The 27,199-nt window shown below is 48.6% G+C and overlaps 1 protein-coding gene across 5 annotated transcripts; it reads right to left on the bottom strand.

Moving 5' to 3' along the window:
- Positions 1 to 516: 516 nt before the first annotated feature.
- LOC141051499 (ecto-ADP-ribosyltransferase 5-like) lies at positions 517 to 26,628 on the bottom strand. Of its 5 annotated transcripts, none has more exons than XM_073548429.1 (6): positions 26,502 to 26,628; positions 11,223 to 11,308; positions 10,147 to 10,256; positions 5,380 to 6,097; positions 3,640 to 3,672; positions 517 to 993 (listed from the first exon to the last, which is right to left on the bottom strand). In XM_073548429.1, exons 2-6 carry the CDS (start codon positions 11,293 to 11,295, stop codon positions 986 to 988), a joined length of 942 nt encoding a protein of 313 aa, XP_073404530.1. In that variant the 5' UTR covers positions 11,296 to 11,308; positions 26,502 to 26,628; the 3' UTR covers positions 517 to 985. The 5 variants fall into 5 exon arrangements, with proteins under 5 accessions (XP_073404530.1, XP_073404529.1, XP_073404531.1 ...); XM_073548428.1 differs by having other exon boundaries at positions 11,223 to 11,865; positions 26,502 to 26,613; XM_073548430.1 differs by lacking the exon at positions 26,502 to 26,628 and adding an exon at positions 11,728 to 13,347.
- Between the last annotated feature and the right edge of the window lie 571 nt (positions 26,629 to 27,199).

Raw genomic sequence — 27,199 nt, forward strand, 5'->3', positions numbered from 1 at the left:
ACACACCCATTGCGGTTCCACTTCCTGCATAATGATACTGGGATTCAATGGTAAACACATTATTATAATTGTAAAAGGGGATTGTCCTGAAACTGTGATCAAGGGGAAGGGGATGCAGAAAAGTAAGGAAGAAACATTGAATATTAAAAATGTATGAATATCAAACTCTTTCTAGCCTGAGATTCTTCCATATTATGTGATGTATCAAGAAATATGGCAATCAAACATTTAATATCATAGGACTTGATAGTAGAGTTAAAATCAGTCCATAAAGGGTAAATGTTACCCAAAGTTTGGCCTGTGTGTCCTTGTTCATAGACATATAACATGTTCTCATCTCATCATACATTTTTATCAAATAATAAAATATCATGAAAAGCATTTACTTTATGCTGCAGTTACACATTATGCTCACTAGGTGTCAGGCTTAAATACTAGTTAACGGTTTAAGACCAACAGATACTGGGAAAGACTGTAACTGCGCCATAAAGTTGAAAAAACCTTAATAAACAACAGTTATAATAGTAATGTTTATTTCTATAATGCCAACATAATCCACAGCACTTTGCAAATAAAAATGAGTTAGCTGAGAATTGGTCAGTGAGTTCCCCTGAAATAGAGTAGGTAACTCCTTTATCTGTCTTTTTCTGAGCATCTTTAAGCTTCGGACCGTCCGGCATTAGTGATTGGCGACGGAGCCCCGGCTGCTCCGTGTGCTGCGCACAATACGCTGCTCTCATCTCAGCACAGTGCGGGGGGTCTCCAGCCTCAGCTGCCCCTTCTATAGTCTGGGAGCTTTCAGGGTGACTGTATCTTTAATGATCCAGACCAATTCTTGCTCGCTGGGTCCCAGTTTCCTCCTACTCTTTGAAGGTAATGGTGGATCTTCTCCTCCGCAGTCTGATCTCCTGGGTCCAGTGGAGTCTCCTCTGCTCTGAGGTCATGAAAGAAAGATCCCGGAGAAAATTCTGCCCGAGCCGACACTTCAGGGAACTCGAAAGAAGAGACAACAAAAATCTAAAGATCTACAGGAGCTTCTCACAAAATGAGAATATCATCAAAAAGTGAATTTATTTCCGTTCTTCAATACAAAAAGTGACTCTCCTCTATTCTATAGAGTCATTACACACAGAGTGATCTATTTCACAGGTTTATTTCTGTTAATGTTGATGATTATGGCTTACAGCCAATGAGAACCCAAAAGTCATTATCTCAGTAAATTAGAATAATTAACAATAAACCCCTGTAAAGGCTCCTAAGTGTTTATAAAGGTCCCTTAGTCTGTTTCAGTAGCTCCACAATCATGGGGAAGACTGCTGATCTGACAGATGGCCAGAAGGCAGTCATAGAGCACATACATACAGTGCATATAGAATAGTGCCATACAGTGTCATAATTCTGCCCTTCACAACTTTCAGCCCGTCACCATAGACCAGGCCATGGCCATGGGACTGCGTGACACCGGTACTGAGATGACTCTTGTGCGGCCTGGCATGGTGTCTCCACAGGTACCCTGGAAAACCCTCGCTGTCTCCAGGATCGGAGGAGTTGAACCAGAACTACTCTTCGCCAAGGTGTATTTTAACTAGGACACCAGGAAGGGAGTGCGGGTGGTGGGAGGAACCTCGAATATTTGTAAGTGTTAGAAGTGTTTTGCTTGGGACAAACTTGGGGGGCTAGTGTCTCAGTATGTGGCCACTGAAACCCCAAGGCCTGATCCTACAGAAAACAATGTAATGTCCACTCCTGTTAGCCTCAATGTGATTAACACGCCTACTAATAGAGATGTGGGAGTGGGTGATTTACTGTGTTCCTCTCCCCTTGGGGGGGGATCAATCAGGTAAGCTCTAATAATGCCTTAGAGTCTGGACAGCCGGTATGCTGAAGCCAGTTGTCCTGTGAGGTTGTCACAGAGGGGGTAGGCTGCTCTGGATGGGGAGAATGCTATTGAGGGTGGGGCTGTCCCAGGAGAGGTAGGGCTCCCAGGTAAGGCCTCATTGTAGGATTCCTCCACAACTGGGATGTCACATGGCCAGATTAGTCAGTCTGGACTGACGACTTGGTCGGAAGCAGATTAGAAGCAAGCACTGTCCGTGGTTGCAGCGGCCATGGCCACTGTCACACAGTGGTAGCATCACTCCTCCAGGGGCCGTTCAGGGGCCAAAGGCTTCTCCCCTTTTGACCAATTGGTTGCCGGGTCAGATAGAAGCCAGGAGACAGGTCCCGGAGAACTGACAGAAGACGTGGCAGCCTCGTCTATTCTGGCCTTGTCCAGTCAGCGGTTTCAGGTGGCATTGGAAACTGACGACAGGCTGAAATCTCTCAAAGAGCAGGCGGCTTAGCCTCCCTCGGACTCAGACCTCGAGCGGGTGGTCTGGGACCAATGATGGCTGTACCTAGTGACAGTCCAGCATGGTTCAACGGAGGTGTGGACCCACGACCGACAGAGGCACCCTATCCGCTCAGGGCCAGGGCGGAGTTGTTGCGTATTGCACATGAGATTCCGATGGCCGGACATCTAGGGATCACTAAAACAAATGCCAGAATAGCCCAGTATTTCTACTAGCCAAGAATAGGCGCTGATGTGGCTGCCTATTGACGTTCATGCGACACCTGTCGGAGAGTGCAGAGGTGGGGTGGCTCCCCAAAGCCTCGCTTGTAACTGTGCCCATTACTAAAGAGCCTTTCAGGTGGGTGGCTGTGGATTTGGTTGGACCAATGGCCAATCCCCGCAGCTTCAGGAAATACTTTGTATTGATGGCAGTAGACTATGCTACCCATAAGCGGTAGCCTTGTCACCCATTCGGGCTGACAAGGTTGCCACCTTCTTACTGGAGATTGTCTCCCGAGTGGGTTTTCCACAGTGAATGCTCACCGACTGGGGACCCAGTTCATGGTGCAGCTGATGTAGTCCCTCTGTAAGCACATACAGGTGCAACATCTGGGGACCAGCCCGTACCATCTATAGGCTAACGGCCTGTGTGAACGGTTCAATGGCACCCTGAATTAGATGCTTAAGATGTTGGTCGACTTCCACAGGTGCGACTGGGAGCGATACCTCCTGCAACTGGTATTTGCTTACTGGGAAGTTCAACAGACCTCATGGGGTTTTCCCCCTTTGAGCTCCTGTATGAGCAAAGTGTGCGGGGGTCTATGGCTCTGGTGAAAGAGGTCTGGGAAGGAGACGTAGCCACCCTTGGATTGTCAGTCATTGAGTTCAATGACAAGATGCAGGTGGTGCACGGTAATATGAGGCTAATCGAGACCGACCAGAAGCGATGGTACGACCAGAATGCTTGTGAGAGGACCTACCAGGTTGGTCAAAAGGTGTGGGTACTGGTCCCCGTACCCCAGGACCAACTTCAGGCGCCCTGGGAGAGCCCATATTTTGTCCACCAGCACCTCAAGGCTGTAACGTCTCTTGTGACCCTGGAGCACGCCCAGGGACGGCAGAAGGCCTTCCACATGAACATGATGAAGGCCCATCATGAGCGGGAGGCCTGTACCCTCCCCGTGTGATCTATACATTGCTCATGTAACAGATTTATACAATGTAGATATAGTAAATCTATACAGTGTACATGTAATACACCTATGCAGATCGCATATATAGTAGATTTATAACGATAAGTTTCTTACCAGAGTTGCACACTGGGAAATCTCTCTTCTCATCTGAAAGACAAAATTCACAATTCACAATGAGTGTGAAATATTCAGATGTTCTCCATAAGAGTTCTGGATCTATGGTCTCCTCCAGTCTGCTCATTGGGCTATTGTCACCAGTGGCGGCCTTATTATTTTTGTACGCATTTTTACAGCACCATTAATTCCATAGCACTTTACAAACATCATCCCTGTCCCCATTGGGGCTCACAATCTTTTCCCTATCAGTATGTCTTTGGAGTGCGGGAGGAAACCAGAGAACCCAGAGGAAATCCACGCAAACATGGGGAGAACATACAAACTCCAGGCACATGTCGTCCTTGTTGGATTTGAAATATGGACCCCAATTCTGCAAAGCAAAAGTGCTAACCACTGAGCCACCTTACTGCCCCTTGACATGTCTTTGAAGGTGAACCAAATGATAATTATGAACAAATGCTATGAAATTTGTGTATATTTTGCCAATTCTTGCGGTATTTTTGTGATCATAACACTTATTGCACTGTGGCTGATAACAATGACTGTGAAATCGGAGTGGGAGTCAAGTTCAGTAGAAAGTGTGAGTTTCAGTCATTAGAAATGTATGTGTGGCGCCCCTGAGGGTTCAGTCGCCACAGAGGTACTGCACCTCCTCCTGAGGTAAGGTGGAGACACCTGACCACACTCCAACACTCACATCCCACACGCACACCAGTGTCACCACTTTATTCCCACCTAAGACTTGTGGGCACAACAGCAACGTGAGTGAGCCGGGACTTGACAGCAAGAAGTCCCCGAAGCAGGCTACAGCTGTCTGCCGTACAAGTAGAGTTCTAAGTAACATCAAGAAGGAGGAACTTGAGTTTAATACGCAACTACAAGTACTTCAGATTAGGCGCTAGTGTGGAGACGTTCAGAGAAGGCACATGTTGGAGGAGTGCTGGAAAGGTGTACTTTACCTTGCCTGGGAGTTGGCTGAGCCCCTGACCCGGAGGACATGGCACCGAAGTGGGCACCTGTATGCGCAACAGACTGTGAGTAAAGCTTTGGAACTACATGCCCTTGTGTCCTCCACTTATTATTGCACCTCACACCCGGCTCTGCTACATCTGCTTCTTTACATCATCTCCCCACTTGCCAACCTCATCTACACTGCCCTGGGACTACAGCGCCACCTGTGGGGAGCTTCAACATCATTGCTGCACCACACCATCTGTAACAGAGAAGCAACCCTGCAGCGCTGGTTAAACTGACCAGAAACCACAGGTGGCGTCACGAATCATCTCAATGACTTTTATCCCCATCACTCTACCCCTTTTACATTGACCGCCTGAGGCCACGGACCGGGTCACTGCCACTGTGACATCTCCCATTGAAGTCAACGGGCCCGGTACCGAGTACCCCACGGCCTCTGGGGGCGAGTCATATGGACTCCAATGATGGCTTAAAAAAATATAGTATGGAAAAATGTTGAGGTCAGAGTCAGAAGTTTTGCTAACAGGAAATCATGTTTAGTAGAAGCTTCCATTGGAACCATGTAAGGGACGGTGGAAAGGTCTCTGCATTGACAGATACAAGGTAAGTTGTTCCCTTTGAAAGATGTAGAGGACATGTGATTAGTCAAAAGCTGATCAAAGCTTTGCTCTAAGATACTGTACAGTGGATAACTACAGTACCTTCTCTCTACGATGGATGTCGCACATGGATATGTCTCTCTCAATGGACTTAGACACTTACCTCCTAAGTACGTGCAGTTGAAGTGACTGCACATTTCACACGTAGTGTCCAAAGAATAAACATTCCCACTTTTCTCCACAAATCGGAATTTCTCAGCCACCGGAATTAGAACTTCCTGCTCCTTGGGGAAGAAGGAGATTCGATGGATGTCCACTCCAAAGCAGGTTGTCATCTCAAAGAACAGTCCCCCAGAATATTCTTTGGCTACTTCTATATTCCGAGAGGAAGAAGTGAATCTCCCGAACCTCAGGTCCACCTCCTCTGACACCTGCAGAGAGATATCTGTGCCCCTGTAGACTTTATATGTCTTGGTCAGTCTTTTTGAATTCTTCCTCAGCACCTGCAAGGCTCGGGTCAAGTAGAAGTGTAAAGCTTTATAATGGAAGTCTTCCATGTAGTGCTGTCTAGACCTTCCAGCCCCAGTCACATTCTCATTGAGTTCTTTATAGATTGGGCTTCCCTTCGGCCAGTCTGTGGTGTAGACGATGATCGCTATCCCAAACTCATCCATAAAGCCACTAGGAAGTCGCACTGAGCTCTTCAACTTATTCCACTGCACCGCCGCCCGCTGCCATGCTAAACCAAAGGCCAAGTTGAAGGATTGTTCCCAAGTTAAAATCTTTGGCATGAGATCGTTCTCATATTGATCAGAGCATCCAATGTACTGGTCATCAAATGAGTTCGGGCTGAAGTCCAGAATCTGATGCTTACACTTCATCTACAAGGAACAGGAAGAAGATGACATGTGAAGACAAATTTGCTAAAGAGAAAGACAATGAAGAGTGGCGGTCACAGCGGAGAGGAGGCCATACTATGGTAAATTGAGGGCAGGATAATGGAGAATAGAATTTAAAGCATGAAGAGTGCAGGTCACAGAATGGAGAGTGGAAATCACAGCATGGACAGCAGAGGCCGTATTAAGGAAAATAGAAGGCATGAAGTCAGAATAAAAGCCAAAGTTTGGAAACTGCACGAGAAAAGGCCATAAATGACTGTAGGCTATAGTATGGAATATGGAGGTCATGATACAGAGAGTAGAGGTCATAGCACGGAGAGAGAAAAGGCCACGGTATGAAGAGTGGAGGTTATAGCATGGATAATGACTGAGATCATCATATGGAGAGTGGAGTATATAGCATGGAGAGTGGCGTACATAGCATGGAGAGTGGCAGTCATAGTAGGGAGAGTGGAAATCATAACATGGAGAGTGGAAGTCATAACATGGAGAGGGCATGTCATGGTATGGATAGTGGTGGCCATAGTATGGAGAGTGGAAATCACGGTATGGAGAGTGGTGGCCATAGTATGGAGAGTGGAAATCACGGTATGGAGAGTGGAGGTCACAGTATGGAAAGTGGATGTTATAGCATGGAGAGTGGAGGACAGTATGGAGAGTGGAGGTCATGGTATGGACAGTGGAGGTCATAGTATGGAGAGTGGATGTCATGGTATGGACAGTGGAGGTCATAGTATGGAGAGTGGATGTCATGGTATGGACAGTGGAGGTCATAGTATGGAGAGTGGATGTCATGGTATGGACAGTGGAGGTCATAGTATGGAGAGTGGAAATCACGGTATGGAGAGTGGAGGTCACAGTATGGAAAGTGGATGTTATAGCATGGAGAGTGGAGGACAGTATGGAGAGTGGAGGTCATGGTATGGACAGTGGAGGTCATAGTATGGAGAGTGGATGTCATGGTATGGACAGTGGAGGTCATAGTATGGAGAGTGGATGTCATGGTATGGACAGTGGAGGTCATAGTATGGAGAGTGGATGTCATGGTATGGACAGTGGAGGTCATAGTATGGAGAGTGGATGTCATGGTATGGACAGTGGAGGTCATAGTATGGAGAGTGGATGTCATGGTATGGACAGTGGAGGTCATAGTATGGAGAGTGGAGGTCATGGTATGGACAGTGGAGGTCATAGTATGGAGAGTGGAGGTCATGGTATGGACAGTGGAGGTCATAGTATGGAGAGTGGATGTCATGGTATGGACAGTGGAGGTCATAGTATGGAGAGTGGAGGTCATGGTATGGACAGTGGAGGTCATAGTATGGAGAGTGGAGGTCATGGTATGGACAGTGGAGGTCATAGTATGGAGAGTGGATGTCATGGTATGGACAGTGGAGGTCATAGTATGGAGAGTGGAGGTCATGGTATGGACAGTGGAGGTCATAGTATGGAGAGTGGATGTCATGGTATGGACAGTGGAGGTCATAGTATGGAGAGTGGATGTCATGGTATGGACAGTGGAGGTTATAGTATGGAGAGTGGAGGTCATAGTATGGAGAGTGGATGTCATGGTATGGACAGTGGAGGTCATAGTATGGAGAGTGGATGTCATGGTATGGACAGTGGAGGTCATAGTATGGAGAGTGGATGTCATGGTATGGACAGTGGAGGTCATAGTATGGAGAGTGGATGTCATGGTATGGACAGTGGAGGTCATAGTATGGAGAGTGGAGGTCATGGTATGGACAGTGGAGGTCATAGTATGGAGAGTGGAGGTCATGGTATGGACAGTGGAGGTCATAGTATGGAGAGTGGAGGTCATGGTATGGACAGTGGAGGTCATAGTATGGAGAGTGGAGGTCATGGTATGGACAGTGGATGTCATGGTATGGACAGTGGAGGTCATAGTATGGAGAGTGGAGGTCATGGTATGGACAGTGGAGGTCATAGTATGGAGAGTGGAGGTCATGGTATGGACAGTGGAGGTCATAGTATGGAGAGTGGAGGTCATGGTATGGACAGTGGAGGTCATAGTATGGAGAGTGGAGGTCATGGTATGGACAGTGGAGGTCATAGTATGGAGAGTGGATGTCATGGTATGGACAGTGGAGGTCATAGTATGGAGAGTGGATGGTATGGACAGTGGAGGTCATAGTATGGAGAGTGGATGTCATGGTATGGACAGTGGAGGTCATGGTATGGAGAGTGGATGTCATGGTATGGACAGTGGAGGTCATAGTATGGAGAGTGGATGTCATGGTATGGACAGTGGAGGTCATGGTATGGAGAGTGGATGTCATGGTATGGACAGTGGAGGTCATAGTATGGAGAGTGGATGTCATGGTATGGACAGTGGAGGTCATAGTATGGAGAGTGGAGGTCATGGTATGGACAGTGGAGGTCATAGTATGGAGAGTGGATGTCATGGTATGGACAGTGGAGGTCATAGTATGGAGAGTGGAGGTCATGGTATGGACAGTGGAGGTCATAGTATGGAGAGTGGAGGTCATGGTATGGACAGTGGAGGTCATAGTATGGAGAGTGGATGTCATGGTATGGACAGTGGAGGTCATAGTATGGAGAGTGGAGGTCATAGTATGGAGAGTGGATGTCATAGTATGGAGAGTGGATGTCATGGTATGGACAGTGGAGTTCCTACTAGTGAGAATGGAGGTCATAGCACAATATGGAGAGTGAATTAAGGTCATGGTATGGAGAGTGTAGGACATGGTATGGTTAGTAAAGATCATGGTATGGAGAATGAAGGTCATAACATGGCTAACGGAGCTCATAGCATGGAGAATACAGGCCATAGCATTAAGAATAGAAGCCAAAGAATACAGCATGGAAACTAGAGCATAGACATAGGAGACCATATCATGGAAAGTGGAGGCCACAGCATTAGAAATAGAAGTTATTGCATGAAGAACAGAGGCCGAAGTATAGTGAATGGAAGTCAAAGCATGGAAAGTGCAGCCCATATCACCGAGAGAGGAGGCCATAACTATGTCAACTACTATCCCCCTTCCCTATGTGTGGTGCATGCCTGCCTCCCTTCTCTGAGCTGTATGTACCTCAATGTTAGTGCAGCATTGGCCTCAGGCATGAAGTCTTGAGCCTGCATATGGAAGACGGGGACTCTGAAAATGGTCACCCAGAGTCCCTTCTGTGTCCGTTGCTGTACATTATGTTACCTCGGTGTTAACAAGGCTGCAGAGATAGATAAGACAATGCTCAGTAAGCAACTTGAGGTGGTGTAATTGGGTCGCCCCCCAGTTTTGGGTTCAGAGCTCCCTCTGCTGGCCAGGAGTGGGAGCTGTGTTGTGTGTTGTATTTAACTGCCAGAGAGACCCTTTATTGCTTCCAAGCTTGACATCACACTCCCTAGGAGGAAGGTAATGCCACTGTGGCGACCATACTCCTGGGGGCGCTACATTATGGTGCATTGAGGTCTTGGCCACACCAAGGTCTCACCGAAGCTCCATCATTGGCAGATAAAATACATATTTTTTTTGCAATTAAGCCACTAAAAGCTATAGTGCAGGTATGGATTGTGTAGGGTCTGAATCCTCTGACTTCATTTTGTATTTTGGCTGTAGACTTCTGATGCCTTGGACGAAGCTCATACAAGTTGTCCCCGTAAGGCTGTGTTCACACACAGCGGTTGTTTCGCGGTTTTTCCAGCGGATTTGCCAAAAAATCCGCGGGAAAAACGCGAAAAAGAAGCATCCCATTCATTTCTATGCATTTAGCACTTTTTTGTGCACATTAATGCGTTTTTTACCGCGAAAAAAAACCGCATTGCGGTAAAAAACGCAGCATGCTCATTAATTTCGTGTTTTTTTCCGCGTTTCTGGCTAGTTCAATGCGTTTTGAAAACGCGCCGGAAAAAAACGCATCAAAACCGTGCAAAAACTGCGACGAAAACGCAAAGACAAAAAAGGCGCGGTTTCAGGGAAGGGCGTCAGGTTTTTGAGCAGAAATTTTCTGGTACGTGTGCACTTAGCCTTACAGGTCACACATTACTTTACCGGTGTCAGGAAGCTGAACTTTTCCTTCGTTGTTTGTCTTCCTGCATTTTTCTTGCTTTTCTTCCAACTTGTCTGTCCAGAAGTCTGGTCTCCATCTTCTTCATAACTATCTGCAGGATAAGATCAGGACCCGGCTCTATGTCAGAATCTGGTGCTACAACATTCAGTGTGTGATACCGGCTATAATAACACCCCACAGCCAAGGGAAGACCTAGCACGACCGGACCCTATAGCAAGAGTTGGATTGGGGCCCCTCTGAGAATAAATATTTACCCGTTATGGAAGATATAACTTATTGGACACAAAGACAAAGCCAGGTATCTGACAACAATGCTTCCCATACCCTGTAGATATACACAATGTCCTGACCCTGGCTGGTGCCCTCTTGGGCCAGACTTGGTCCACCAGCTTGACTCCCTATAGCAATCTTTAAGGCTGATACAATAGTGCTTAAAGGAGTTCTCCAAAAATTAGATTAAATGGAATCTATTTTATAATTCAAACTGCAGCCCCTCCTAGTCTGGTGTCAGAACAGCGGCAGGCTGAAGGCGTACAGCTCTGGAGACGTGTGTGTCAACTGACAAGACCTATATCCCTCATACCGTGTGAGGAGCACGGCTGTGATATGGGAAGAAATATGTTTTAACCCACGTTGCTCTAAGAGGAGATCGTAAGCTTCATCCGCCTACTCTCTGTCAGTCTGGAAGCTTTATATCAGTGCACAGAGACTGACTGCATCCCGCTGAAAAGAAAATAAAGATTTCGGAAGATGAAGCTGGAGATGACCCTCAGTGTGGTGTGCTCAGTTAGGAACAGATATATTTCGTTACATATCACATTCATCCTCCCAGCCACAGACTTAGGTATGTCAGATACCGCTCTTGTAAACTGACACCCAGGTCTCGGGAGCTGTATGTCTTCAGTCTGCAGCCGGTACTGACACGTGACTAGGAGGGGCTGCAGGATGATTATGCCAGGGACTTTATTTTATCTCATTCTCAGAGAACCCCTTTAAGCCGATGCCCAGAGCAACGAACATAAAAAGAAATAGTAAAAAATACTGATCACATTCTCACCTGTAATTATCCCTGCAAAGTCCAGACACAAAGACACGGAGGCGACAAACAGAAGGTTCATCACGTAATACATTCTACAGAGAGATCTATGGAGACAAATAAATAAAACCACAATCTACAAACTCACAACCTGAGAGACCAGGTCACGAGAGAAAAATCTGTACTGAAGCAGTGAGATCCTGTACCAGGTCTGGAAAGATTAGGAGATTAGGGCAGAGATGTTTGGAAGGGGCAGATTACAGAGCCATGAAGAAGTCTTCATATCCCGTGAACTTTTCCAGATTTCTTCACATTACTCCCACAAACTTAAATATGTGATAATCCAACACAAAGTAACTAATATTAGTGATGTGTAAAGAAAATGATACAGGTTTTATAATTATTTTACAAATAGACATCTGAAAATTGTGAGGTGCATTTGTATTCAGCCCCCTGTAGTCTGATGCCCCTAAAAAAAAATCCTGAGTGACTGTTTTCCTCTAGAAGTCACATTATTAGTACATACATTGTGTCCTACATGGGTGATTCATTCTCAGTATAACTACCGCTCTTCTGTGAAGGCCTCAGAGGTTTGTGTGAGAATGTTAGGAATCAAACAGCATCATGGAAACCAAGGAGCTCACCAGACAGGTCAGGGATAAAGCTGTGAAGAAGAGGAAAGCAGGATTAGGTTATAAAAAAATAACCCAAGCTCTGAACATCTCACAGAGCATTGTTCAATCCATCATCCAAAAATAGGAGTATGGCAAAACTGCAAACCTGTCACAACATGGCCGTCCGTCTATCCTGACATCCCAAGCAAGGAGAGCATTAATTAGAGAAGAAGCCAGGAGGCCAATTGTGACTTTGGAGGAGCTGCAGAGATCCACAGCTCACTGGGGAGAATCTGCCCACAGGACGACTATGAGTCATATAATCCACAAATCTGGTCTTTATGGAGAACTAGCTGAAGAGCCCGGCGCTGCCCGGGCATAGTGACTAACTGTGGTTAGTAATAGCAAATTATAATTATCCTCCATCCCATAGTCCCGTGCCCATATACCCATCATACATATCCACCATCCCATAGTCCCATGCCCATATCCCCATCATACATATCCTCCATCCCATAGTCCAGTCCAGTGCCCTAATACCCATCACACATCCTCCATCCCATAGTCCCATGCCCATATACCCATCACACATCCTCCATCCCATAGTCCCGTGCCCATATACCCATCATACATATCCACAATCCCATAGTCCCGTGCCCATATACCCATCATACATCCTCCATCCCATAGTCCCGTGCCCATATACCCGTCATACATATCCTCCATCCCATAGTCCCATGCCCATATACCCATCACACATCCTCCATCCCATAGTCCCGTGCCCATATACCCATCATACATATCCACGATCCCATAGTCCCGTGCCCATATACCCATCATACATATCCACCATCCCATAGTCGAGTGCCCATATACCCATCACACATCCTCCATCCCATAGTCCCGTGCCCATATACCCATCATACATATCCTCCATCCCATAGTCGAGTGCCCATATACCCATCACACATCCTCCATCCCATAGTCCCGTGCCCATATACCCATCATACATATCCTCCACCCCATAGGCCCGTGCCCATATCCCCATCATACATATCCTCCATCCCATAGTCGAGTGCCCATATACCCATCACACATCCTCCATCCCATAGTCCCGTGCCCATATATAGCCATCATACATATCCTCCATCCCATAGTCCAGTGCCCATATACCCGTCATACATATCCTCCATCCCATAGTCCCGTGCCCATATACCCATCATACATATCCTCCATCCCATAGTCCCGTGCCCATATACCCATCATACATATCCACCATCCCATAGTCGAGTGCCCATATACCCATCACACATCCTCCATCCCATAGTCCCGTGCCCATATACCCATCATACATATCCTCCATCCCATAGTCCCGTGCCCATATACCCATAATACATATCCACCATCCCATAGTCCCGTGCCCATATCCCCATCATACATATCCTCCATCCCATAGTCGAGTGCCCATATACCATCACATATCCTCCATCCCATAGTCCCATGCCCATATACCCATCACACATCCTCCATCCCATAGTCCCGTGCCCATATACCCATCACACATCCTCCATCCCATAGTCCCGTGCCCATATACCCATCACACATCCTCCATCCCATAGTCCCGTGCCCATATACCCATCACACATCCTCCATCCCATAGTTCAGTGCCCATATACCCATCATACATATCCACCATCCCATAGGCCAGTGCCCATATCCCCATCATACATATCCTCCATCCCATAGTCAAGTGCCCATATACCCATCACACATCCTCCATCCCATAGTCCCGTGCCCATATACCCATCATACATATCCTCCATCCCATAGTCCCGTGCCCATATACCCGTCACACATCCTCCATCCCATAGTCCCGTGCCCATATACCCATCATACATATCCTCCATCCCATAGTCCAATGTCCATATACCATCACACATCCTCCATCCCATAGTCCCGTGCCCATATACCCATCATACATATCCTCCATCCCATAGTCCAGTGCCCATATACCCATCACACATCCTCCATCCCATAGTCCCGTGCCCATATACCCATCACACATCCTCCATCCCATAGTCCCGTGCCCATATACCCATCATACATATCCTCCATCCCATAGTGCAGTGCCCATATACCCATCATACATATTCGCCATCCCATAGTCGAGTTCCCATATACCCATCACACATCACATCCTCCATCCCATAGTCCCGTGCCCATATACCCATCACACATCCTCCATCCCATAGTCGAGTTCCCATATACCCATCACACATCACATCCTCCATCCCATAGTCCCGTGCCCATATACCCATCACACATCCTCCATCCCATAGTCGAGTTCCCATATACCCATCACACATCACATCCTCCATCCCATAGTCCCGTGCCCATATACCCATCACACATCCTCCATCCCATAGTCCCATGCCTATATACCCATCACACATCGTCCATCCATCCCATAGTCAACCATTATGACATCATAGTGAGTGGCAGGGCTTGCAACCTATGATGACATCAGCGTCGCCATGGCAACCATTATGACATCATAATGAGGGGCGGGGCTTGATACACACACACTTTTTCCCCATTATGCAGATAGGGGCAAAATTGTTTGGTGAATTGGAATGTGCGGGGTTAAAATTTGACCTCACAACATAGCTTAGGACGCTCTCGGGGTCCAGACGTGTGACTGTGCCAAATTTTGTGGCTGTAGCTGCGACGGTGCGGATGCCAATCCTAGACATACACACATACACACACACTTGAGCTTTATAGATTAGATTGGCAAGATGAAATACATTTTTGAAAGCAATTAGAAGAAACATTTGCAGTTTGCAAAAAGTCATGTAGGGGACATAATGAGCATGTGGAGGAAGGGGCTCTGGTCAGATGAGACCAAAGGAGAACTTTATGGGTTAAAATTCAAAACACTGTGTGGCGGAAAGCTGAAACTGCAAATCACACTGAAAATACCATCCCCACCGTCACACATGGTGGTGGCAGCATCATACTGTGGGGAGACTTTACTTCAGCACGGGCAGGGAAGCTGGTCAGAGTTGATGGGAAGATGGATGGAGCTAAATGCATCGCAATCCTGGAGGAAAACCTGTTAGAGGATGGAAAAGACTTGAGACTGGAGAGTAAGCTTACCTTCCAGCAGCACAACGACCCCCAAGATCCTGCCAGAGCTACAATGGGGGGTTTAAATCTGAACATATTCATGTGTGTGAACGGCGCAGTCACCATCCAGACACAAATCCCAGAGAATCTGTGACAAGACGTGAAAATCACTGATCACAGATGAATCCACCCAATGTCACTGAGCGAGAGCGAGGGGGCAAAGAAGAAGGAGCAAAATGTCACCTGTAGATGTGCAAAGCTGGAGAGACAGACCCCAAAAGACTGCAGAGAAAGCTGGAGAGACAGGCCCGAAAAGACTGCAGAGAAAGGTGGGAGAGACAGATCCCAAACGACTGCAGAGAAAGGTGGAGAGACAGACCCCAAAAAGACTGCAGAGAAAGGTGGGAGACAGACCCCAAAAGACTGCAGAGAAAGGTGGGAGACAGACCCCCAAAAGACTGCAGAGAAAGGTGGGAGACAGACCCCAAAAACTGCAGAGAAAATTGGAGAGACAGACCCCAAAATCTGAAGAGAAAGGTGGGAGACAGACCCCAAAAGACTGCAGAAAAAGCTGGAGAGACAAACCCCAAAAGACTACAGAGAAAATTGGAGAGACAGACCCCAAAAGACGGCAGAGAAAGGTAGGAGAGACAGACCTCAAAAGACTACAGAGAAAGGTGGGAGAGACAGACCCTAAAAGACTGCAGAGAAAGGTGGAGAGACAGACCCCAAAAGACTACAGAGAAAATTTTAGAGACAGACCTCAAAAGACTGCAGAGAAAGGTGGGAGAGACAGACCCCAAACAACTGCAGAGAAAGGTGGGAGAGACAGACCCTAAAAGACTGCAGAGAAAGGTGGGAGAGACAGACCCCAAACGACTGCAGAGAAAGGTGGAGAGACAGATCCCAAAAGACTACAGAGAAAATTGGAGAGACAGACCCCAAAAGACTGCAGAGAAACGTGGGAGACAGACCCCAAAAACTGCAAAGAAAAGCTGAGAGAGACATACCCCAAAAGACTGCAGAGAAAGGTGGGAGAGACAGACCCCAAAAGACTGCAGATAAAGCTGGAGAGACAGACCCGAAAAGACTGCAGAGAAAGGTGGAGAGACAGACCTCAAAAGACTGCAGTGAAAGGTGGGAGAGACAGACCCCAAAAGACTGCAGAGAAAGGTGGGAGAGACAGACCCCAAAAGACTGCAGAGAAAGGGGGAGAGACAGACCCCAAAAGACTGCAGAGAAAGGGGGAGAGACAGACCCCAAAAGACTGCAGAGAAAGGTGGGCGGGAGAGACAGACCCCAAAAGACTGCAGAGAAAGCTGGAGAGACAAACCCCAAAAGACTGCAGAGAAAGGGGGAGAGACAGACCCCAAAAGACTGCAGAGAAAGGTGGGTGGGAGAGACAGACCCCAAAAGACTGCAGAGAAAGGGGGAGAGACAGACCCCAAAAGACTGCAGAGAAAGCTGGAGAGACAGACCCCAAAAGACTGCAGAGAAAGGTGGGAGAGACAAACCCCAAAAGACTGCAGAGAAAGCTGGAGAGACAGACCCTAAAAGACTGCAGAGAAAGGTGGGAGAGACAGACCCTAAAAGACTGCAGAGAAAGGTAGGAGAGACAGACCCCAAAAGACTGCAGAGAAAGGTGGGAGACAGACCCCAAAAGATGGCAGATAAAGCTGGAGAGACAGACCCGAAAAGACTGCAGAGAAAGGTGGAGAGACAGACCTCAAAAGACTGCAGTGAAAGGTGGGAGAGACAGACCCCAAAAGACTGCAGAGAAAGGGGGAGAGACAGACCCCAAAAGACTGCAGAGAAAGGGGGAGAGACAGACCCCAAAAGACTGCAGAGAAAGGTGGGTGGGAGAGACAGACCCCAAAAGACTGCAGAGAAAGGTGGGAGAGACAAACCCCAAAAGACTGCAGAGAAAGGGGGAGAGACAGACCTCAAAAGACTGCAGAGAAAGGGGGAGAGACAGACCTCAAAAGACTGCAGAGAAAGGGGGAGAGACAGACCCCAAAAGACTGCAGAGAAAGGTGGGTGGGAGAGACAGACCCCAAAAGACTGCAGAGAAAGGTGGGAGAGACAAACCCCAAAAGACTGCAGAGAAAGGGGGAGAGACAGACCCCAAAAGACTGCAGAGAAAGGTGGGAGAGAAAGACCCCAAAAGACTGCAGAGAAAGATGGAGAGACAGACCCCAAAAGACTGCAGATAAAAGTGGAGAGACAGACCCCAAAAGACTGCAGAGAAAGGTGGGAGAGACAGACCCCAAAAGACTGCAGAGAAAGGGGGAGAGACAGACCCCAAAAGATTGCAGAGAAAGGGGGAGAGACAGACCCCAAAAGACTGCAGAGAAAGGTGGGTGGGAGAGACAGACCCCAAAAGACTGCAGAGAAAGGTGGGAGAGACAAACCCCAAAAGACTGCAGAGAAAGGGGGAGAGACAGACCTCAAAAGACTGCAGAGAAAGGGGGAGAGACAGACCTCAAAAGACTGCAGAGAAAGGGGGAGAGACAGACCCCAAAAGACTGCAGAGAAAGGTGGGTGGGAGAGACAGACCCCAAAAGACTGCAGAGAAAGGTGGGAGAGACAAACCCCAAAAGACTGCAGAGAAAGGGGGAGAGACAGACCCCAAAAGACTGCAGAGAAAGGTGGGAGAGAAAGACCCCAAAAGACTGCAGAGAAAGGGGGAGAGACAGACCCCAAAAGACTGCAGAGAAAGGTGGGTGGGAGAGACAGACCCCAAAAGACTGCAGAGAAAGGTGGGAGAGACAAACCCCAAAAGACTGCAGAGAAAGGGGGAGAGACAGACCCCAAAAGACTGCAGAGAAAGGTGGGAGAGACAGACCCCAAAAGACTGCAGAGAAAGGTAGGAGAGACAGACCCCAAAAGACTGCAGATAAAAGTGGAGAGACAACCCCAAAAGACTGCAGAGAAAGGTGGGAGAGACAGACCCTAAAAGACTGCAGAGAAAGGTAGGAGAGAACGACCCCAAAAGACTGCAGAGAAAGGTGGGAGAGACAGACCCTAAAAGACTGCAGAGAAAGGTGGGAGAGACAGACCCCAAACGACTGCAGAGAAAGGTGGAGAGACAGACCCCAAAAGACTGCAGAGAAACGTGGGAGACAGACCCCAAAAACTGCAAAGAAAAGCTGAGAGAGACAGACCCCAAAAGACTGCAGAGAAAGGTGGGAGAGACAGACCCCAAAAGACTGCAGATAAAGCTGGAGAGACAGACCCGAAAAGACTGCAGAGAAAGGTGGAGAGACAGACCTCAAAAGACTGCAGAGAAAGGTGGGAGAGACAGACCCCAAAAGACGGCAGATAAAGCTGGAGAGACAGACCCGAAAAGACTGCAGAGAAAGGTGGAGAGACAGACCTCAAAAGACTGCAGTGAAAGGTGGGAGAGACAGACCCCAAAAGACTGCAGAGAAAGGTGGAGAGACAGACCCCAAAAACTGCAAAGAAAAGCTGAGAGAGACAGACCCCAAAAGACTGCAGAGAAAGGTAGGAGAGACAGACCCCAAAAGACTGCAGAGAAAGGTGGGAGAGACAGATCCCAAAAGACTGCAGAGAAAGGTGGGAGAGACAGACCCCAAAAGACTGCAGAGAAAGGTGGAGAGACAGACCCCAAAAACTGCAAAGAAAAGCTGAGAGAGACAGACCCCAAAAGACTGCAGAGAAAGCTGGAGAGACAGACCCGAAAAGACTGCAGAGAAAGGTGGAGAGACAGACCTCAAAAGACTGCAGAGAAAGGTGGGAGAGACAGATCCCAAAAGACTGCAGAGAAAGGTGGGAGAGACAGACCCCAAAAGACTGCAGAGAAAGGTGGAGAGACAGACCCCAAAAACTGCAAAGAAAAGCTGAGAGAGACAGACCCCAAAAGACTGCAGAGAAAGGTGGGAGAGACAGACCCCAAAAGACTGCAGAGAAAGGTGGGAGAGACAGACCCCAAAAGACTGCAGATAAAGCTGGAGAGACAGACCCGAAAAGACTGCAGAGAAAGGTGGAGAGACAGACCTCAAAAGACTGCAGAGAAAGGTGGGAGAGACAGACCCCAAAAGACGGCAGATAAAGCTGGAGAGACAGACCCGAAAAGACTGCAGAGAAAGGTGGAGAGACAGACCTCAAAAGACTGCAGTGAAAGGTGGGAGAGACAGACCCCAAAAGACTGCAGAGAAAGGTGGAGAGACAGACCCCAAAAACTGCAAAGAAAAGCTGAGAGAGACAGACCCCAAAAGACTGCAGAGAAAGGTAGGAGAGACAGACCCCAAAAGACTGCAGAGAAAGGTGGGAGAGACAGATCCCAAAAGACTGCAGAGAAAGGTGGGAGAGACAGACCCCAAAAGACTGCAGAGAAAGGTGGAGAGACAGACCCCAAAAACTGCAAAGAAAAGCTGAGAGAGACAGACCCCAAAAGACTGCAGAGAAAGCTGGAGAGACAGACCCGAAAAGACTGCAGAGAAAGGTGGAGAGACAGACCTCAAAAGACTGCAGAGAAAGGTGGGAGAGACAGACCCCAAAAGACTGCAGAGAAAGGGGGAGAGACAGACCCCAAAAGATTGCAGAGAAAGGGGGAGAGACAGACCCCAAAAGACTGCAGAGAAAGGTGGGTGGGAGAGACAGACCCCAAAAGACTGCAGAGAAAGGTGGGAGAGACAAACCCCAAAAGACTGCAGAGAAAGGGGGAGAGACAGACCTCAAAAGACTGCAGAGAAAGGGGGAGAGACAGACCTCAAAAGACTGCAGAGAAAGGGGGAGAGACAGACCCCAAAAGACTGCAGAGAAAGGTGGGTGGGAGAGACAGACCCCAAAAGACTGCAGAGAAAGGTGGGAGAGACAAACCCCAAAAGACTGCAGAGAAAGGGGGAGAGACAGACCCCAAAAGACTGCAGAGAAAGGTGGGAGAGAAAGACCCCAAAAGACTGCAGAGAAAGGGGGAGAGACAGACCCCAAAAGACTGCAGAGAAAGGTGGGTGGGAGAGACAGACCCCAAAAGACTGCAGAGAAAGGTGGGAGAGACAAACCCCAAAAGACTGCAGAGAAAGGGGGAGAGACAGACCCCAAAAGACTGCAGAGAAAGGTGGGAGAGACAGACCCCAAAAGACTGCAGAGAAAGGTAGGAGAGACAGACCCCAAAAGACTGCAGATAAAAGTGGAGAGACAACCCCAAAAGACTGCAGAGAAAGGTGGGAGAGACAGACCCTAAAAGACTGCAGAGAAAGGTAGGAGAGAACGACCCCAAAAGACTGCAGAGAAAGGTGGGAGAGACAGACCCTAAAAGACTGCAGAGAAAGGTGGGAGAGACAGACCCCAAACGACTGCAGAGAAAGGTGGAGAGACAGACCCCAAAAGACTGCAGAGAAACGTGGGAGACAGACCCCAAAAACTGCAAAGAAAAGCTGAGAGAGACAGACCCCAAAAGACTGCAGAGAAAGGTGGGAGAGACAGACCCCAAAAGACTGCAGAGAAAGGTGGGAGAGACAGACCCCAAAAGACTGCAGATAAAGCTGGAGAGACAGACCCGAAAAGACTGCAGAGAAAGGTGGAGAGACAGACCTCAAAAGACTGCAGAGAAAGGTGGGAGAGACAGACCCCAAAAGACGGCAGATAAAGCTGGAGAGACAGACCCGAAAAGACTGCAGAGAAAGGTGGAGAGACAGACCTCAAAAGACTGCAGTGAAAGGTGGGAGAGACAGACCCCAAAAGACTGCAGAGAAAGGTGGAGAGACAGACCCCAAAAACTGCAAAGAAAAGCTGAGAGAGACAGACCCCAAAAGACTGCAGAGAAAGGTAGGAGAGACAGACCCCAAAAGACTGCAGAGAAAGGTGGGAGAGACAGATCCCAAAAGACTGCAGAGAAAGGTGGGAGAGACAGACCCCAAAAGACTGCAGAGAAAGGTGGAGAGACAGACCCCAAAAACTGCAAAGAAAAGCTGAGAGAGACAGACCCCAAAAGACTGCAGAGAAAGCTGGAGAGACAGACCCGAAAAGACTGCAGAGAAAGGTGGAGAGACAGACCTCAAAAGACTGCAGAGAAAGGTGGGAGAGACAGACCCCAAAAGACGGCAGATAAAGCTGGAGAGACAGACCCGAAAAGACTGCAGAGAAAGGTGGAGAGACAGACCTCAAAAGACTGCAGTGAAAGGTGGGAGAGACAGACCCCAAAAGACTGCAGAGAAAGGTGGGAGAGACAGACCCCAAAAGACTGCAGAGAAAGGGGGAGAGACAGACCCCAAAAGACTGCAGAGAAAGGGGGAGAGACAGACCCCAAAAGACTGCAGAGAAAGGTGGGCGGGAGAGACAGACCCCAAAAGACTGCAGAGAAAGCTGGAGAGACAGACCCCAAAAGACTGCAGAGAAAGGTGGGAGAGACAAACCCCAAAAGACTGCAGAGAAAGGGGGAGAGACAGACCCCAAAAGACTGCAGAGAAAGGTAGGAGAGACAGACCCCAAAAGACTGCAGAGAAAGGTGGGTGGGAGAGACAGACCCCAAAAGACTGCAGAGAAAGGTGGGAGAGACAAACCCCAAAAGACTGCAGAGAAAGCTGGAGAGACAGACCCCAAAAGACTGCAGAGAAAGGTGGGAGAGACAAACCCCAAAAGACTGCAGAGAAAGGTGGGAGAGACAGACCCTAAAAGACTGCAGAGAAAGGTGGGAGAGACAAACCCCAAAAGACTGCAGAGAAAGGGGGAGAGACAGACCCCAAAAGACTGCAGAGAAAGCTGGAGAGACAGACCCCAAAAGACTGCAGAGAAAGGTGGGAGAGACAGACCCTAAAAGACTGCAGAGAAAGGTGGGAGAGACAGACCCTAAAAGACTGCAGAGAAAGGTAGGAGAGACAGACCCCAAAAGACTGCAGAGAAAGGTGGGAGAGACAGACCCTAAAAGACTGCAGAGAAAGGTAGGAGAGACAGACCCCAAAAGACTGCAGAGAAAGCTGGAGAGACAAACCCCAAAAGACTGCAGAGAAAGGTGGGAGAGACAGACCCTAAAAGACTGCAGAGAAAGGTGGGAGAGACAGACCCTAAAAGACTGCAGAGAAAGGTAGGAGAGACAGACCCCAAAAGACTGCAGAGAAAGGTGGGAGAGACAGACCCCAAAAGACTGCAGAGAAAGGTAGGAGAGACAGACCCTAAAAGACTGCAGAGAAAGGTAGGAGAGACAGACCCCAAAAGACTGCAGAGAAAGGTAGGAGAGACAGACCCTAAAAGACTGCAGAGAAAGGTGGGAGAGACAGACCCTAAAAGACTGCAGAGAAAGGTAGGAGAGACAGACCCTAAAAGACTGCAGAGAAAGGTGAAGAGACAGACCCCAAAAGACTGCAGAGAAAGGGGGAGAGACAGACCCCAAAAGACTGCAGAGAAAGGTGGGAGAGATGGACCCCAAAAGATGGCAGATAAAGCTGGAGAGACAGACCCGAAAAGACTGCAGAGAAAGGTGGAGAGACAGACCTCAAAAGACTGCAGTGAAAGGTGGGAGAGACAGACCCCAAAAGACTGCAGAGAAAGGGGGAGAGACAGACCTCAAAAGACTGCAGAGAAAGGGGGAGAGACAGACCTCAAAAGACTGCAGAGAAAGGGGGAGAGACAGACCCCAAAAGACTGCAGAGAAAGGTGGGTGGGAGAGACAGACCCCAAAAGACTGCAGAGAAAGGTGGGAGAGACAAACCCCAAAAGACTGCAGAGAAAGGGGGAGAGACAGACCCCAAAAGACTGCAGAGAAAGGTGGGAGAGAAAGACCCCAAAAGACTGCAGAGAAAGATGGAGAGACAGACCCCAAAAGACTGCAGAGAAAGGTGGGAGAGACAGACCCCAAAAGACTGCAGAGAAAGGTAGGAGAGACAGACCCCAAAAGACTGCAGATAAAAGTGGAGAGACAGCCCCAAAAGACTGCAGAGAAAGGTGGGAGAGACAGACCCTAAAAGACTGCAGAGAAAGGTAGGAGAGAACGACCCCAAAAGACTGCAGAGAAAGGGGGAGAGACAGACCTCAAAAGACTGCAGAGAAAGGGGGAGAGACAGACCTCAAAAGACTGCAGAGAAAGGTAGGAGAGACAGACCTCAAAAGACTGCAGAGAAAGGGGGAGAGACAGACCCCAAAAGACTGCAGAGAAAGGTGGGTGGGAGAGACAAACCCCAAAAGACTGCAGAGAAAGGGGGAGAGACAAACCCCAAAAGACTGCAGAGAAAGACCCCAAAAGACTGCAGAGAAAGATGGAGAGACAGACCCCAAAAGACTGCAGAGAAAGGTGGGAGAGACAGACCCCAAAAGACTGCAGAGAAAGGTAGGAGAGACAGACCCTAAAAGACTGCAGAGAAAGGTAGGAGAGACAGACCCCAAAAGACTGCAGAGAAAGGTAGGAGAGACAGACCCTAAAAGACTGCAGAGAAAGGTGGGAGAGACAGACCCTAAAAGACTGCAGAGAAAGGTAGGAGAGACAGACCCTAAAAGACTGCAGAGAAAGGTGAAGAGACAGACCCCAAAAGACTGCAGAGAAAGGGGGAGAGACAGACCCCAAAAGACTGCAGAGAAAGGTGGGAGAGATGGACCCCAAAAGATGGCAGATAAAGCTGGAGAGACAGACCCGAAAAGACTGCAGAGAAAGGTGGAGAGACAGACCTCAAAAGACTGCAGTGAAAGGTGGGAGAGACAGACCCCAAAAGACTGCAGAGAAAGGGGGAGAGACAGACCTCAAAAGACTGCAGAGAAAGGGGGAGAGACAGACCTCAAAAGACTGCAGAGAAAGGGGGAGAGACAGACCCCAAAAGACTGCAGAGAAAGGTGGGTGGGAGAGACAGACCCCAAAAGACTGCAGAGAAAGGTGGGAGAGACAAACCCCAAAAGACTGCAGAGAAAGGGGGAGAGACAGACCCCAAAAGACTGCAGAGAAAGGTGGGAGAGAAAGACCCCAAAAGACTGCAGAGAAAGATGGAGAGACAGACCCCAAAAGACTGCAGAGAAAGGTGGGAGAGACAGACCCCAAAAGACTGCAGAGAAAGGTAGGAGAGACAGACCCCAAAAGACTGCAGATAAAAGTGGAGAGACAGCCCCAAAAGACTGCAGAGAAAGGTGGGAGAGACAGACCCTAAAAGACTGCAGAGAAAGGTAGGAGAGAACGACCCCAAAAGACTGCAGAGAAAGGGGGAGAGACAGACCTCAAAAGACTGCAGAGAAAGGGGGAGAGACAGACCTCAAAAGACTGCAGAGAAAGGTAGGAGAGACAGACCTCAAAAGACTGCAGAGAAAGGGGGAGAGACAGACCCCAAAAGACTGCAGAGAAAGGTGGGTGGGAGAGACAAACCCCAAAAGACTGCAGAGAAAGGGGGAGAGACAAACCCCAAAAGACTGCAGAGAAAGACCCCAAAAGACTGCAGAGAAAGATGGAGAGACAGACCCCAAAAGACTGCAGAGAAAGGTAGGAGAGACAGACCCCAAAAGACTGCAGAGAAAGGTGGGAGAGACAGACCCCAAAAGACTGCAGAGAAAGCTGGAGAGACAGACCCAAAAAGACTGCAGAGAAAGGTGGAGAGACAGACCCCAAAAGACTGCAGAGAAAGGTAGGAGAGACAGACCCCAAAAGACTGCAGAGAAAGGTAGGAGAGACAGACCCTAAAAGACTGCAGAGAAAGGTGGGAGAGACAGACCCCAAAAGACTGCAGAAAAAGATGGAGAGACAGACCCCAAAAGACTGCAGAGAAAGGTAGGAGAGACAGACCCTAAAAGACTGCAGAGAAAGGTGGGAGAGACAGACCCCAAAAGACTGCAGAGAAAGGTAGGAGAGACAGACCCCAAAAGACTGCAGAGAAAGGTGGGAGAGACAGACCCTAAAAGACTGCAGAGAAAGGTAGGAGAGAACGACCCCAAAAGACTGCAGAGAAAGGTGGGAGAGACAGACCCCAAAAGACTGCAGAGAAAGCTGGAGAGACAGACCCCAAAAGACTGACTGCAGAGAAAAGTGGAGAGACAACCCCAAAAGACTGCAGAGAAAGGTGGGAGAGACAGACCCCAAAAGACTGCAGAGAAAGGTGGAGAGACAGACCCCAAAAGACTGCAGAGAAAGGTGGGAGAGACAGACCCCAAAAGACTGCAGAGAAAGGTGGGAGAGACAGACCCCAAAAGACTGCAGAGAAAATTGGAGAGACAGACCCCAAAAGACTGCAGAGAAAGCTGGAGAGACAGACCCTAAAAGACTGCAGAGAAAGCTGGAGAGACAGACCCTAATAGACTGCAGAGAAAGGTAGGAGAGACAGACCCCAAAAGACTGCAGAGAAAGGTAGGAGAGACAGACCTCAAAAGACTGCAGAGAAAGGTGGGAGACAGACCCCAAACGACTGCAGAGAAATGTGGGAGACAGACTCCAAAAGACTGCAGAGAAAGCAGGAGAGACAGACCCCAAAAACTGCAAAGAAAATTGGACAGACCCCAAAATCTGAAGACAAAGGTGGGAGACAGACCCCAAAAGACTGCAGAGAAAGGTGGGTGGGAGAGACAGACCCCAAAAGACTGACTGCAGAGAAAAGTGGAGAGACAACCCCAAAAGACTGCAGAGAAAGGTGGGAGAGACAGACCCCAAAAGACTGCAGAGAAAGGTGGAGAGACAGACCTCAAAAGACTGCAGTGAAAGGTGGAAGAGACAGACCCTAAAAGACTGCAGAGAAAGCTGGAGAGACAGACCCTAATAGACTGCAGAGAAAGGTAGGAGAGACAGACCCCAAAAGACTGCAGAGAAAGGTAGGAGAGACAGACCTCAAAAGACTGCAGAGAAAGGTGGGAGACAGACCCCAAACGACTGCAGAGAAATGTGGGAGACAGACTCCAAAAGACTGCAGAGAAAGCAGGAGAGACAGACCCCAAAAACTGCAAAGAAAATTGGACAGACCCCAAAATCTGAAGACAAAGGTGGGAGACAGACCCCAAAAGACTGCAGAGAAAGGTGGGTGGGAGAGACAGACCCCAAAAGACTGACTGCAGAGAAAAGTGGAGAGACAACCCCAAAAGACTGCAGAGAAAGGTGGGAGAGACAGACCCCAAAAGACTGCAGAGAAAGGTGGAGAGACAGACCCCAAAAGACTGCAGAGAAAGGTGGAAGAGACAGACCCCAAAAGACTGCAGAGAAAGGGGGAGAGACAGACCCCAAAAGACTGCAGCAGGGATAGCAGAGAACCTACAATACAGTGACTCCGTAAACCCCGCATCATTTCCTTTACACGTCACAAATATTTGTTACTTTGATAAAGCAGAAAATCCAAATAAAATACATTTAGGTTTGTGGGAGTAACATGAAAAAGTTCATCAAATGTGGGAAAGTTCCCGGGGTATGAAGACTTTTCAAGGCACAGTATATACTGGAGATTAGGCGTGGGGGCATTGTGTGAGTCGGCCCCCGTAGGATCGTCACTAGGACGGTGTGTATGATCAGTGGACGTTGTTGCTGGATCTGCTCCGGCGTCTTCTGATGAGGGGTATATATATATATATATATACAGGGTGGGTGCTGCACGTTGCCCGGTGATGGAATCTGACATTACGCTGCCCCCTGTGTCACCCGTCCTCTTACGGTCAGATTTGGGCGCTGTATCCGCTGCTCCGGTGGGTTTGGGCGATTCTGGTCTCGTTCCGTGTCGTTTCTTGTACAGAAGTTTCGCTCTTCCGGTTTTACAGCTCAGGAAGTTTTGGCAGATATTATTCCAGTGACTTCTTTAACTCTTTCACTTCCTGTCTCTGTGTGAGCAGCAGATGACTGTGCAAAGATCTGAGGCTGCGGTCACCGGTGGCGGTCAGCGACATCCGCGGCAGCCACGTCCTCATCTCCTGCTCTCGTTAGACAGGGGGACATTTATTGTCCAGTTGTTATGTGACATGTGGCTTCGTCCTCGGCCGAGTCGTGTGTGTCACCGTGTGTCCCGCTGCTGAATGTCTACAAAGTCTCCTTATTCTAGAGTGTTACTGTGGTACCGGCAGGTACGCGGGATGCAGTGACGAGATGCGAGACTTTATGCTTTTGGTGATAACTTTTTATAAGTATAGATCAGGTGACTAGTCTAAGCAACCAAACGGGTAACAGGGATTGTCCTCGCAGGGACTCAACACAAGCAAACTCGGATATATATGAACACGACTAACCCGGCAATGGCCGGTCACTATAGGGCCGCGGTATGGCCGACTACGGGTCCTTAGTTATATAATGTCACTTATCCGTCCAGACGTCTTCGGCGTCCTGGGTGATGGTTCTTCGGCGTAGCAGCCGCTGGGCCC

The sequence above is a fragment of the Dendrobates tinctorius genome, unplaced genomic scaffold, assembly GCF_039654945.1.
Source record: "Dendrobates tinctorius isolate UK_male_01 unplaced genomic scaffold, ASM3965494v1 ptg000157l, whole genome shotgun sequence".
NCBI lineage: Eukaryota > Metazoa > Chordata > Amphibia > Anura > Dendrobatidae > Dendrobates > Dendrobates tinctorius.

Excerpts from the sequence above, each read along its gene's own strand:
- LOC141051499 (XM_073548429.1), bottom strand. The coding sequence starts at position 11,295 with ATGTATTACGTGATGAACCTTCTGTTTGTCGCCTCCGTGTCTTTGTGT. Across the intron at positions 10,257-11,222 it reads CTTTGCAGGGATAATTACAG|ATAGTTATGAAGAAGATGGA; the intron begins GTGAGAATGTGA and ends CTTATCCTGCAG. Across the intron at positions 6,098-10,146 it reads AGTTCAGCTTCCTGACACCG|ATGAAGTGTAAGCATCAGAT; the intron begins GTAAAGTAATGT and ends TGTTCCTTGTAG.